Source organism: Cuculus canorus, chromosome 2, assembly GCF_017976375.1.
Source record: "Cuculus canorus isolate bCucCan1 chromosome 2, bCucCan1.pri, whole genome shotgun sequence".
NCBI classification, from domain to species: Eukaryota; Metazoa; Chordata; class Aves; order Cuculiformes; family Cuculidae; genus Cuculus; species Cuculus canorus.
The window spans coordinates 145,139,209-145,154,662 of NC_071402.1; the positions used below are offsets into that span (position 1 = coordinate 145,139,209).

General features: G+C 41.6%; 1 protein-coding gene across 7 annotated transcripts in view; it reads right to left on the reverse strand.

The window, feature by feature from the left end:
* Positions 1–14,882, reverse strand: part of ARHGAP12 (Rho GTPase activating protein 12) — a 74,253-nt gene extending 59,371 nt beyond the window's left edge. For 6 of the 7 annotated variants that reach the window (XM_054058684.1, XM_054058681.1, XM_054058685.1 and 3 more), the window contains exons 1-2: positions 14,797–14,882; positions 7,659–8,413 (exon numbers count right to left, since the gene is read on the reverse strand). In XM_054058684.1, coding sequence (XP_053914659.1) covers positions 7,659–8,327 — 669 coding nt within the window. In that variant the 5' untranslated portion in view covers positions 8,328–8,413; positions 14,797–14,882. Of the gene's footprint in view, positions 1–7,658; positions 8,414–10,608; positions 10,684–14,796 lie in introns of all 7 variants that reach the window. The other variant, XM_054058680.1, reaches the window with a different exon arrangement.
* Positions 14,883–15,454: the final 572 nt, after the last annotated feature.

Genomic DNA, 15,454 nt, shown 5'->3' on the forward strand with positions numbered 1-15,454 from the left:
CTGCGTATGCTAGACACCATCAGAACACTTACATAAAACTCTATTCTTCAGCACTTTAAACAGAACACAGGGAAAGCTACTTAATTTAACTGGCTGATATGAAGATCACTCCAAAGCCCCAGACAAATAATTTAAACAAGGAACAATTAAACCTATGTTAACTAAATTCAAAATGTAACATGTAATTCCAGATTTATGACAGGACTCAGTAAGTTCTAATCATGAATTTGATTCCAAACAGACGTTTAAGCCAGATAATGTAACATTACAACCGAATATAAACAATGAGCTCAGTCCATTCAGACAGCTCCTCAACTCTTAGCTCTCATATACAAAACTGGTATATCAGACAGAGAACTATAATTAATAGAAATATAAATTCCAAACCCATGCCAGTCTTCAGAGCATCATTGTACACAAGCTCTAAGTCTCTGTCAAAAGAGTTTACAAAAAAAAGACAAGACAAACAGATAAAAACTGACGAAAGCAAGAAGAGAAAAAACAAACCCAAGACTAAACTTGTTTAACTTATCAACACTCTCTGCCATTTCAGCATCAATAATTACAATGCCAACTTAAAAATCAGAAGTCCTCTGTGTGCCGTACTAAATGTGCACCCACTAGCATGTAAGGTTTTTGCAAAGCCTTCACACAGGAACTGTTCTATGTCTCTGCTCATACTTTTCACCTCTTCTGTGCTATTTTCAACACTATTACCTCCTTTTTAAGATGAGAGAGGCCAGCAATTACACACTATTTAAAATACAGAATTACCATGGAATGGGTGTTCTACATTTTTGTTGTGCTCCATTTCCTACAGCTGTGTGATCGCTTCTCTGCGTTAACCGGTTTAGTACTTCCATAAAACAATCTACTAAAAAGTCACTCTTTCCCCAAGAACTAACTCAAAAGCTATATTAAGACAGACTAAATTCAAAATTGAGATAAATGTAATCTATATTGCCCCATTACTCACCATCACAAAATCTCTGAAAATCTTCAATTCTTATTGTCCTGAAAGCTTGTCAAAAATACTGTTCTTTAGCATTAGAACAAACCACACATAAGGGCAAACTCTATTTCTCTCTGTCGTTATCTAGCATCAAACATATCTAGCAAGGCACAGAGAAATATCAGCTGTTTGGGTACTAGATACGCATAGATTTTACTTTCCTTTTTTTAAGCACAAATGACTACTATTCCAGAGAGAGCTGCTGAGAAAAAAAAAAAAAAGAAAAGTGTTCTGCATTTTATTCCACCCAGTCATACGTTCTGTACCGTTTTGTCACACTCCTGTGAAACAAATGATACTTTCTTTAGAATTCTACAAAATAACAGCACATGTATTCCATAGGCAAGCGCTGCAATACTAAATAACTGCCCAGATAGTACCTGGGTAAAGCCATACCAAACGCAATTGTTTATAATCAAGGTTATGCACAAGAACAAGATACAATCAAATACTCTCAAACAGGTTTTTGTTTATTTCAAACCAATTTGAGTTTGTGCTATGTCTGGAGGTTCCTGACTAAAATCCAACAGAAGCACTGCCAATGAAGAACAAGCAAGTCCCCGATGTCTCCAGCTGCTTTCAGTTTAGGCAGCAGTCAGACAAAACACTCATTCCTTTTCCTAGGGCTGCTTTTCTATTTAAGCATCTACTCGACCATCCTTAGGGATTCTGTCACTCCTGCCAAGTACTTCACTCCTTGCAGTACTTCAAAGGAAAAGACAGGTGAGACAGCAGGCATCAAAACTCATGTTTCACACCGGAAATTACACTTTTCTAGATGCAAAACACAAAACCTAATTCCATATTATGATTGTTATTCCTTAAGCACTGCAGCTTGAGCTTCATTGGAGCTAGTAGCTAGTTCTACTAGGATCAAAGGCATAGGTTTATGAACACAAGTTGATGCCTTGGAAATTCCACTTTATCATTTTCTTCTTGAAATCAAAATAAAAAGTGGAAAGCCACAATACTGCGTTGGCACTTGCAGTATTTTAACACTGCTCTAGATCTGTATTTCAATTCTAAAAGCACAGCACCAAACCGCATGTACCAAGCAGATCTGCAGCTTATTCAGTTGAGATTTCAGACACCAGTGTTGGAACAAGTCAGTAACCTAAAACCAACTTGTCTCCCAGATTATGTTTTTTCACAATTGCCTCTTACGGATAATACTTGGGTTTTTTTTTTTAAAAGGTCAATCTGATTTGCAGCAGGGAAGTTCAAAGGGTCACAGGCGCTGTAGGCAGTGTCAGGAGGACACAGTGCCTTCTCATTATAGGGCACCTAAATCCAGAATTACTTATGCAGACTGAGAGGGACTAATATCTGCCAGCTGACTTGCACACTTGTTATACGTTAAAAATACCAAGACAGACTTGATCACAAACAGCACCACTGTAAAGCACAACTACCCAATCTGTTGTCATTTGGCAAGAGGAAAAAAATAAAAAAGCCAGAGGAAGTATTCAGTAAAGGTTCTGAAGAGACAACATTCAATTACTGATATAACTTACGGATTATTTCAAGCTGGGTACAGAGTTCTAGCAGTAGTTACTGGAATTACCAAAAAAAAAAAAAGCCATTTTAATATTTTACAAAATTCCCTAAATTATAAAGCTTTTAGCTCCCTGTCATTGAAAGTTATTCTTCACCTCATTATCATGGGCATATTTCAGCATTTAACATCATTAGAATCACAAATGCAGATTTTAAGGAGTTAAGATATTAAAAAGATCATATTTAAAACATACCTCAAAATATTACACTACATATGTCACTATGAATCTGCAAACATGCTCAGTTTCATTAAGAAAAAACTGTATATACTGTGCTTCCTTTACACTGTCAAATTATTTATTCACTGTGCAAATTAATGAAATAAAAAATAGCATGAAATGACTTATAATAGAAGAAAATTACCTCTGGAGCCTAAAAAACCAGCAACAGCCCTTTACAGGTTTGACCAATGAAACAGTCTAACACTAACAATTTGCCACCAGTCCTTCAACTAAGTGACAAAGCCAAGAACGCCAGAAGAGACTCCCTCATCTTTTATAGAAACACAAAAAAATGTTTTTTCTGAATTTAAAAAAAAAAGTTACAGCAATCCCACAGAAACTGCAGAGGGAAGATGGAAAGATCTCTTTGCAAAATCTTTACTATTCAGAATTAATCAAAGCAAAACAGTCGTCCTAGTGATAATCCCCTTTAGTGCTTCACAGTTTATGCAATAGTCAATTACTAAAGAGGATGAAAGAGAGAACAATCTTTGCAAATAGGTCACTGTCTATATTTATAATGATTAAAATCAGCATGCTACTAAAAGTAACTTTTAATAAGCATAAAAAGTAACAAGAAGACAGTGCATATATTTTACCCTTAAATATACCCTATGTCTCCTGTGACAGAAGAGGAGGTAATACAGGAACAAAGTTATTTCACACAAATCAAGCATTAGCATTGCTGAAAGCAGATTTTAATTTCTGTCTGTAATGATTTTATTTCAAAGTATCATCCTCAAAGATAACACCTAATATTCTTGACATTATCTCTGAACCTAGCCAACTCTTTCCTTGTCTGCACGTCTTCTTTCTCAAAACCTGCTAATAGATTTTACCTGCAAACACTGCCCAAAGCTTATTTTCAAGACCCTTTTTAATGTCTTTCACTTTTGCTTCAACATTTCTTTTCCGTTTAGGCATGCCTAAACATGTTTCTTTTTTTCTTCAGAATAATTACTCAGAGCTCTGCTGCACACCCCCGAGACCTCCAATCTGCTCCTTTCTTCTATTGTCCATCTTCTGCTACAGAATTCTCCTCTTTCCTTTTACCCCTGTCCCTGGCCTCCCTGAGGAGCATTTTCTGCCCCTCCTGTGGGATCAGGATCTGACACCATTTTCCTAAAATTTTATTGAATTTTATAAATTCTCATGGCTTCAAGCACCACCACCATTCCAGTGATTCTTATGCCCAGCAGTGCACTCCAGAACTATTTCATTCAGTTTCAATTCTGTAATACCTCTACCAGAGATATGAAACTGGTTAAATCTGAGTTTGTTTCCTCTCAAGCTCTGCTTCCTCTCATTACCTCCAGCCATCCTACAGTTCAAGCCTATAAACTAACATCTGACTCTTACAATGCCTTATGCACCGGAGTTACACCCAAGTACTGGAATTCCCTCCCATAAGATGTCAAGAATGTTCATTATCCAGTCCTGATCATCCTCCTGACCAGATCATTTGCTTATGCCCTCATTAGCAAATTCTTCTGCTCACACTACCACTTCTCTATCCTCCACTTCATACAGTATTTCAGCTGCTACAAAATCCTTCCTTTATGCAGTACTTCAGAGACTCTGGATCTTCCAGTATTTCCACAGGCAGCGAACCTATGAGCTAGAGACTCTAGAGCTGCAAAACTTGCACTTCATTACTGGAAAGCAGAAGGAGGATAATCAGAGAGTAATGGAACTACCTCTTAGAAGAATCTCGTAATAGGAGCATTCCTCTGCATCCTATACATTTGTATTCAGGATCACAGAATCATAGAATGGTTTGGGTTGGAAGGGACCTTCAAGATCACCTAGTTCCACACACCCTGCCATGGAGGGCGGGGGGGACATCTCCCACTAGACCAGGCTGCTCAGGCCCCATCCAACCTAGCCTTTCAGGATACTGAAAACACACTGAAGTTAGGCTAGGCCTGAACATTATACCCTCAGTCCCTTTCCCAAAACCACCTATACAAAGGTATTAAGGTCATTCTCAGTTGTAATCTTACAAACTTAGGAGAAAACACCTGTAGCTTAGTTTATTTCAATGCAGACTGCATAAAACTGAACTCCACAGCAGGCAGGGAAGGGAGAACCAAAGTCCGTCTTGTGAAGTAAAATCCTGTTTGTGCATGAAAGCCGGGAACTTGATGTTCTCACTACAGACTAAGAGCAATAAAAACAGCTTTTGGAGCCATTAGTTTCTGCACAGCTGATTTCTACTAAACAATGCTCATTATTGAAAGAATTCTAAAAAAAACGCAGGCTGTTCCAGTGAGAAGGCTGGCACTCTGAATATCTAGACTGTGCTAACAGTGACATCAGTGCCACTACTGCTTTAATCCCTATGGCTACTAAATGTCAAATATTTTCATTGTATCTAAAGAGCTTGTGATTGTACACAATGAGATTAAGCTACTTCACAGCTTTAAAATAGGGCAACTGCAAGGCACAGTGAATATCCGCACCCTTGTCTCCCAAGCCTGCGATAATGACAAGTGCTTCAGCAACTGCAGCCAGAAACTGCTGTGCTTTTTCCATGGCTGAAATACAGAATTTTTAGGATTTGTAACTTTTAAGCACTGCAAAAATTCCCATCTTCAGATCTTCCATAACCCAGTGAAATCTACAAATCCATACATAGCTGCTCCATTCAAACACTAACTTATAAATAGGTTGTAGCATTGGGTCAAGTACATTTTGGGGGGTAGAAGGAGGGGAGAAAAGTTAAAAGATTGTGACTGTTGATGCAGTGGCATTTACAGCCCAGTGGAAACTGAGCAGGCCACATATTTCTTACTGTTTGACATCACACACCCATGTAATATTAATTTCATCTACTTTAGAGAAGGAGATGCAACAAACTATAGTCAACGTTAGTACAAGGAACTGTCTTAACGTACAATATAAACTTTAGTCAACGTTAGTAAAAGGAACTGTCTTAACGTACAATATAAACTTTAGTGTGGTAAACTATTTAAAGTAGGATATACTTTCTAAACATTCCTTAGTAGCTTCATAATTTGCTTGACAAACAATTATTATGGCAGTGGATGGGCTACTATCTAATAATTTTCCTTTCAAGTTCTAAGTGGCTCATATCTATAACAGTGACCTAGAACACTACTGTAAAGAAAGGGCAAGAAAAGTGATCAACCTTCACATTGCACAAGCAAGACACTACTAAAAAAAAAGAAATTAAATTCAGTAATTCTATTTAGCCCTTGCTATTTGCAAAGGGCTGGGGGTGTAAAATAAATGATACAAATATTAGAGGTATGAAGTCTCAAATTGGAGAGATGGAGTCTTCAGTGGAAGAGGAACTGGTTGAATGATCACATCCAGAGGGCAATGGTCAATGGCTCAGTGTCCCAGCAGAGATCGGTGACAAGTAGTATCTCTCAGGGGTCCATACTGGGACACGCACTGTTTAATCGACAACACAGAAAGAGGGTTCGAGTGCCCTCTCAGCAAGTTTGCAGACAAGACGAAGCTGAGTGGTGCACCCCGTTCTACCCAAACTATTCTAAGATTCCATGATAAATCCCATAACTAGGAAAACTAAATTTCAAGAACTAAGCCAAGAGTAGAGCAGAATATTGAAAAACTACTGATTTGGAGTATTTCAATAAATACATATGCGTGAGCTCATACAGTTCAAGATCACATAAATTACCCAATCAATCTCAATGAGTGAGTGTGGGAAGATCTTCAATTAAGCAGCTTTGTCTTAACTGTTTTTTTATTAGCAAAGTACTGATTCACAGCTCTTCATGAAAAGATATTTATTTCTAAAGTTAGCATCAATTTTTATCTCAATACCTGAGTGAGTTCCTTTAGTACTATGAATACAGGCTGGCAAGTGGGATTCATTATAATAATCACTTTGTACCCAAGCAACAACAGCTTCACATTACAGGGTAAAAAAGGTCAAGAGTAGGGAGCCTTTAACCTTTAGATTTTTAAAACAATTTAACATCTCTCTACAGAAAGATGAGGGGGTGAGGGACGCATACATAACTACGTGTATGTACACGTACATCACTGTTCAAGAACAAAGCAGACTAATTAACTTGGCTACCCGCATCAGAAGTGACCTGATTATCTACGTCAGAGCGCTAATCGTTTGTTGGGGGTGGGGGGTGCCTGATAAAAAAATAAATTAAAAACTGAGAAAAAGTACTTCACTAAGGAAAGGAAAAAAAAAAAAAAAAAAAGACCATCAATGCTCAGTTTTAGCCTGAAGTGGGAGTATATCATTCCTGAGATTCTTCCATACTAATTAACAAACTCACATGTTTTGAGTTTTAATCCAGAGCAAAGCTGTGAGAAGCAGAATTGGCCAGGATGACTCATTACAAGAGTCTACAAATAAAATAATCAAGCCAGAAATTGAACTCCATATAAGTCCTAAGCAAACCCTTTGACAACTATTAATACATCCATTTACAGCTCTTACACTAGCTATACACATCACTAAGAAAAGCTGACAGTAAGTAGCACTATTATTTCAACAAGCCAAGAAGCGAGGAGTAACTACAGTGGCTTCCTTCTGCTGGAAGAAAATATAAACCAAATTCAGTGTCATCTCAAAACAATCTTAATAATGAAGGAAAAAACACGTTTCTATGATATTCAAGCATGGAATAGTGTAAATGGAATTAATCCCCAAAGCAAAGTACTTCTGCAAGGAATAGAGCTATATATAAATATTTATACTTCAACCACCAGGTTCATGCTGAGACAAAACATTTTTACTTCAACAAACCAAATTTATTAGGAATAAAACTCAGCAGTTCTAACCAATTACAGCAATAATGAAATTAAATTAAAAAAACACACACATATCTATGCGGACCAACTTTTTAGCTTACCTGCACTTGTTCTGTGGAGCTGCTACTGAGCTCATCTCCAGACTCTGAATCTTGGTGAATTTTTTCTGAGCCTTCTCCTGCTGAATCGCACGACTGTTCATGCAAAAAGCTTGTCTTCTCTATTTCCAAGAACTCTGGACATGGAAAATGACCCATGGAGATCGTTCTAAACTGATTGGAAACCTTGGGAGATTGCAATTCATTGTTAAGTTTTCCATTGTTTTGGGTAAGGTCCAGACTCAAACCAAGAGTTTGACCAGGGCTATTGTTCAGTCCCAAATTTTGATTGGCATCTCGAACTAAGCAAGACACTTGAACTGGAGAAGATTTTCCAAAACTAGAAAGCTCTGGTGACTTATTCACATTTTCAGTTGATCTCTGTAATCCATGTGTCAACTTTAAAGCGTTATTTGGTAGCATGCTCGCTTGCTTAAGAGGTGGCATCAGCGCTTTTCGTGGTATTTCCTTCACATACTGTGCTGGCACATAGAAGGGTTTAGAATGTTCATCTCTTTTGACTTGCCACCAATCATCATTCGTCTTCTTCACCAAGATGTATTTCTCCCCTTGCTTAATCACAATTTTCTTATCCTTGGCCTCGTACTCATAGTCGTACTCCACTTCAATGTACAACTGTCCTGGAAGGATCTTCCCACCTTTATCAGCCATTTCTACTTGAAAAGTTTTCACCTTTTCAGGCCAAAGGGAAGCCACATTCTGTTTCAGAAGTGTTATTTTCCTGTTGCTAATCAGACCTGTAAGAAAAAAAACATATATACACAATAAAGTTTTTGTCTAAGAGCACTTCAGAGGAAAATAAGCTCGAAAACAACCTTGCCTATTCAATTCACATCAACCTCAGGCTAATAAATCAGTGGAAGAACACAAGATGTTCAGACACCATTCTCAGTGATAAAACAGAAAGCCAGCAGAATAACCTAGTCACCAATTTAACTCTCCTATTCACATCAGCCTCCAGATATCAAGTTGCTCATTAAGCCTGTTGTTTCTATTTACTAAATAATGTTCATCACCAGGGGCTTGGTGAGGGGACCAGTCCTAGTGAACCTCCTACTTATACACAAGCTTCATTGCTTCATGGAACTGTGCTACTACACTGGTTTTAACCAGAATATTCAAAAGAAGATCATTATTCACTTATTTTGATTCCTTTTTCAGTTCAATAATTTCTTCAGAGCACTCAAAATTCCTTACAGAATCCCTTAAATCTTCCTCCAACGCTACACTCCTGTCATCAGGCTCAGCATGGGCTGGCAATCTGTGACCCACATGTACTGCACTCTACAGAGCCTGCTAACCTCCACTTCGCCACAGAGGCGAAGACTACAACTTGGGAGCTACACAACCCACAATGGCTGAGGCTGCAGATCATGCTGCATCTAGCTGTTGTCTACAAAACGCATAGTACAATCACTTTTTTATTCATTTATTCAAATTGCTACTATAACTGCAATATAGAATTTCATATATAACCATGGCAGTACTAAATAAAAGCACTTAACGTTTATATACTTTGGTTTCAGTGGTTTACATTTACTTTGCTCCCAAGACAGATTTTTGTAGTGTTTACCTTACAGAAAACCCGATCTAAACAGAAGTCTAAGGGTTCAAACAGAAAACACAAACAAAAACCCCAACATTAAACAGGATTACAATCAAAAAATAAAAACGGATAACAAATGAAAGGGTAACAAATGAAAATTCTGAAAAGGACTTTTAGCACCTTACAATCCAGACAACCACCACCATATCCATACCCACGAACTAAAAGTTCTCCCTATTTAATCATGTAGCATCAATGTCACAATTCACCAGTCGACAGCATCAGCCTTGCCATCTTGCACTGAATGCAACACAGTGAACTAAGGTGAAAGATACCATTTCTTAATCTTGAAAATCAAAGCACAGAAGTAAAAGGGAAGATCTCTACATTCTCTAGAATGTAAGAGAATTCAAGTAAAATGCTGCCACATTTAATCTTCTAAAGACTAATAAATTTTTATCAAAATGTGTATTTCATTAATGAGAAAAATTAAGTAGAAACTTGCAGCTCTGCAAGTTAAGACTTTGCATGAGATTTGTAGAATTTACAGAGTGGAACTAATGCAATTCCATGCAGGCACACACACGCAGAGTGAACTCAGCTAGCCTAAATGGGGCTAAGAACAGAAACAACAACAACAACCAAGGACTTCCGGGGAGAGCTGAAGCAGAAACCTCTAACAGTTCTTTAATTTTATTTTCACTAATTCTGCTATTTGATCTAAGCCGGGGAGGGAGGGAGGAAACACATAACTACATTTCCCACATAACTCAATAGAAAAAGAAGACACTAAAAAGCCCAAGTATGATGCCAAGACAGAAGTGCCCATCTTTAAAATATGTCTCTCTCCCACAGTTCATCTTCTTTTACCTTCAGGAAGCACTTCCTATAGGTAACTTCAAAGCTACCATCCTTTGCAAGACTCCAAATGGAATCACAAAGTCAGACTTACAAATTTATTAAGGACTTGGTATAAGGAACGATGGTATGACATTCAAGAAAGCTGACAGCAAGGACACAAAGCAGTAGAAAGGAATGCTAGAAGCCTCATATTTACTCTCTCTACCATAACATGGTACACTGAAATTCACAGCACTATAATCTATTTACAGCCTCCACACAAAACAACTTGCTTACTTGCTGTTCTACATAAATAGATACTTCTAAGAGCAGCTCTGCAGCTATTTAGCAACTGTAGCAGAAGGTAAACCTGCACCAATTGTAGGCATTCCCACACTCTTCCAAGATTTGGAAGCTCTGACATTCAAATGCTTATTTTTACCTTGTTAATTAACCTGACTCCTCCCAAAATTTCTTCAAAGTTGCTACCAACCCTTTTCACAGCTTCAAGATCATATAATATAACAACACAAGTGTTCAACTTACAGTCTACCTCTCAGGGCTGCTACCTTGGAAGTTGAAACGTAGCAAGATAACCCATTCATGCTGGTTTTCCTTCTCCTATACAGAAACCAAAAAGAAAACATAAGCCTACAGTTTCTCATCAAGTGTTTGAAAGCTCGGGTTTTTCACTTCTCTGCTGCCAATTCCATATAACTGTTTATTGAGAATGCATGCTTAATAGGTTTTCAATGCAGATAGGTTCAATAAGTTGCATTTTATGCTTAAAAAACCCCAGAATTTTGAGAAATACAAGCCAAATAAAATACTGTAGCTCCAAAAATAGTTCTATCCACTTTTGAAGTCAGTCTTGCAGCCTCATCCCTTTCCAAAAAAAATTTAAAAAAAAGAGAAGAAACAACAATCAGCACACTGTTTTGTTCTTTCATCCAAGCTGCAAAATTATCAACTCAATAGCAAACATTTGGTATTGAACATGCAATCAAAAAGAGACAGGCTGTATTCTGTCTTTGGCCAGAACAGTTTTAGAAGCAGATCACATCATCAGGATCAAGCAAGACTAATTCTCCACATCAACAGAGAGAAGCAAGTGGTACCTATGGTACAGGTGAGAAATCTTTCTTCAGTAAGTTTAACAAATACTAACATTAACCCTACAGGCCTGCAAACAACTACCATGGCCCTGATTTCACAGATCAAAATGCATTAAGTTTTATTTTTTTGATTTTTTTTTAATGCAGTTGCTGTGCCACAGTTAGTAAACTACCTGTACACCACATCCAGCCCAGGGGACAGCTAACTGTAATGTCCCTTCACGGGACATTCCCATAGAGCTCGGGTTAAGGAGCCATGGGAGCCCTGGCCAAACCTCTACTGTAAGAGGCTCAGAATAATTCAGATGCAAATGCACAATATTGGCGTTTGGAGAACTGACTTCATTATGCTACTAGTGAACAACCAAAGTGCTACAGCAGGTCAAATCTTGTACCTCATCGTATTTTTTTTCCTTTACCATTACTTTTTACTGCTGGATGGCACCCACTTTAGTAAAGTAGGTTGAAGAATCCTAATTACAGGATGATAAGCATGCAAAATTATTTACTTCCACAGAGAACACCTGTAAGCTTTAATACCTTAAATAAAGTCTGAATACCTGATTAAGAGATTAATAACAATGAATGGTCACGCTGACAACAAAGACCTACGGAAACTTACTCAGAAACACAAAAAATTAGTCTCAGGCCACGTTTTTCCTTTGGTAAAGTAAAGACTGAAGATTGCAGGGTAACTAACTTAAGGCGGGCCACATCCCCACGCAGAAACACATTCCACTGCACATTCCTGTTGCCTTAAGAGAGAGGGCACCGGTGATCACAGCCACAGCCCTGGGCGCCCGGCGAAGCCCAGCACCCTGCTGTGTGCCGACAGCATCCTTCACTCCATCCTCACGCGCAAATCCCCTCGGGCTCCCATTTCCGACGGGAACCGTTCCCACCTCTTACTCAGCGCTGGCTGAGTCAGGCTGACACCCTGGGTGTTGCAGAGGTCAGCTCCTCCCCGCCCCGGGCGCAGCGCCGGCTCCTTCCTGGGGCCGAGCCCGCACCGCGCCCGCCGCCACCGGCTGGAGTGGGGCCAGCTCCACAAGGGGGTGCAACCCCAACACCCGGCGGTGCATCTCATTTCGGCCACCTCCCGCTCTTACGCGCAGAACCATGCTCACGACATCGATCTTGAAGAACGTGTAAACAGTTTTGAGGGAAGCCTGGTCCTAAACCACAGACAAAATGTATACGAGTATAATCATATACAATACGCATATAATATCACGGAATAGCTTGGAAGAGACCTTAAAGATCATCCAGTTCCAACCGTCCTGCCATGAGGAAAGACACCTTCTACTGGATGAGGTTGCTCAAAGCCTCATCCAACCTGGCCTTGAATACCCCCCGGAATGGAGCATTTGTGACTTCTCTGGGCAACCTGTTCCAGTGCCTCACCACCCTCACAGAAAAAAGTTTCTTTCCTGTGTCTAATCTAAATCTCCACTTTTTCAGCTTAAAATCTCTCCCCCCTTGTGCTATCACTGCACTTTCTAATAAAGAGCCCCTCCTCACCTTTTCTGTAGGCCTCTTTAAGTACTGGAAAGCTGCTATAAGATCTCCCCTGAGCCTTCTCTAAGCTAAATAAGTCAAACTCTCTCAGCCTGTGTTCATATGAGAGGTGCTCCAGCCCTCAGATAAGCTTCATGGCCTCCTCTAGATTCATTCTAACAAATCCTTGTCCTTCCTGTAACGAGGACTCCAGAACTGAACACAGGGCTCCAGGTGAGGAGTACTTTCCTTCCTCCACTCAAAAGGCTGCTGCGGATATGATCATATAGCATATTAGATATGACCACCTCTAACTTCAGCATTATCCCAGAGGTAAAGAAAAGGAAAAAAAAAAAAATATCTACACAACAACATGGAGGCACACAACAGGTGTTTCATACCTCTCTCTTGAAATGTACCAGCACAGAGTATTTTCTTCTGATCCTCTAGAACTAGCTAACTGAGACTTGTGAAAGACTAAAATAACTTCTTGACATATCTTTTTATTTTCCTCTTGGAAAAAAACTTGCTCACCTCAGCTATGGGATTTATACTTACTTATAAAACAAACAGATGATAAGTTATTAAAAATGCCACTGAGGATATCAACCAATCGCCTTAAAATTCTTTGTGTGACCTTGTTCATGGTGTCCTACAAAGCAGCAGCAGCAGACTTGTGTAATCTTTTTCCATTTTCAGCATCAAACTTCAGCTGCTACCGAAGTGAACCCTTCCGCAGTGCTGATACAGAAATAAAGTCAATTACTGAAGCTAAATTAGGATAAATTCTTACCAGTTCAGGCCAGATGAGATACCCTGGCTACAGCTCACTAGATTCTATAATTCTGCTTCTCCCTGGGCAGCTTTCTTTGGAGTTCAGGCCTTACTGCACCACCACTGCTAGGGAGAACAATCCCACACCTTTCTTTGCGAGGGGGACCACTCTTTTACCCAGCACAACTAACTCCTTGGCTGCTATTTCCATACAGACAATCGGCCCTCACTGCTGCCTGTAAAAGCCACCATCCGCAAAGCACGCATCTAGAGCATGCAAGAGTTGTACAAAAATAGATGCAAAGATGCAAATGCAGACAACAAATAAAGATGAAACACAGGCAGCTCCGAACCTTTATGAAAACAACCTTAATCCTTACTGTTTCCTCAGAGATCACTAGCACATGTTACAAGTGGAGCACTCCTCCCAAGTGAACCGGCTTCGCAGAGCTCACACTTCCTTAAAAATTAAAGGCATAATAAGTAACCATTCGATAATCGCCCGTGACTCAGAGCACTGAACAGGCGATGCATTTTAAACAGCTGTCAGGACGCCTCTCCCAGCCGCCCTGCAGCACCCGCACCTCCCCGGGTCCCGCCGCACCACTGGGACCCCCCGCTCCCACCCGCGGGATTTTGTTAATTCGGGACCTCGCGACCGGCGGGGAAGGGCTGGAGCACCTCCCATCCAAGGCCAGGCTGTGAGAGTCGGGGCTGTTCAGCCTGGAGAAGAGAACGCTCAGAGGAAACCTTATAGCGACTTTCCAGAACCCGAAGGGGCTACAAGAAAGCTGGTGAGGGACCGTTTACAAAGGCTTGTAGTGATAGGACTAGGGCAAACGGGTATAAACTGGAGAGGGGCAGATTTTGACTAGACATAAGGAAGAATTTCTTCAGCATGAGGGTGTGGAGGCACTGGCACAGGTTGCCCGGGGAAGCTGTGGCTGCCCCATCCCTGGAGGTGTTCAAGGCCGGGTTGGATGGGGCCTTGGGCAGCCTGATCTAGTGGGACGTGTCCCTGCCCATGGCAGGGGGGTGGAATTAGATGATCTTTAAGGTCCCTTCCAACCCGAACTACTCCACGATTCCGCGATTCGGTGACCCCGCGGCCCGGCCCCTCCCAGCCGAGCCCCCCGCGCTCCGCTGGACACGAGGGGGTCGAACCCTCGCCCCGCGCCTTTCACCTCCCTTTGTCCCAGGTGAGCGGCGCTGGCACCGGGCAGCCCTGCCCCCCCTCCCGGGGATCGAAGCCGCCGCCTCGGGGGCTTGGCGAGAGGCGATCCCCACCGGGGCCGCGGCGCTGCCCGATGCCCCCGGGGCACCCTCCGCTCCCCCCGCGGCCCCTCACCTGGCGGGCCCGCTCCGCGCTCCGCTGCCGGCGCTGCCCGTGGAGCCCGCCCCGCCCGCGCGTCACGTGACGGGGGCGGTGCGCGCCCCGCTTCCCGCCGCTTCGGGCCCGCCCAGCGTCTCGGCAGCCGCGCGGCCCCGGCAGCGCCCGGAGCGGGAGCGGTCATTGTGTGGTGTCCGGGCCTTTCGGCGTGGGGTCGGAGAGCGGGTGGGACACAAAACCCGCGCTCCTTCCTCGCTGGCGGCAGCAGTCTGCGTGGTTAATCATAGAATCACAGAATCACCAGATTGGAAAAGACCTCGTTGATCATCGAGTCCAACCATTCCTATCTGCCACTAAACCATGTCCCTGAGCATCTCATCTACCCGTCTTTTAAACACCTCCAGGGATGGTGACTCCACCACCTCCCTGGGCAGCCTCTGCCAGTGCCCAATGACCCGTTCTGTGAAAATTTTTTTCCTGCTATCCAGTCTGAACCTGCCCTGGCACAGCTTGAGGCCATTCCCCCTTGACCTGTCCCCTGTCACTCGGGAGAGGAGGACAGCACCCTCTTCTCTACAACCTCCTTCCAGGTAGTTGCAGAAAGCAATAAGGTGTCCCCTCAGCCTCCTCCTCTCAAGGCTGAACAACCCCAGTTCCCTCAGCCCCTCCTCCTAAG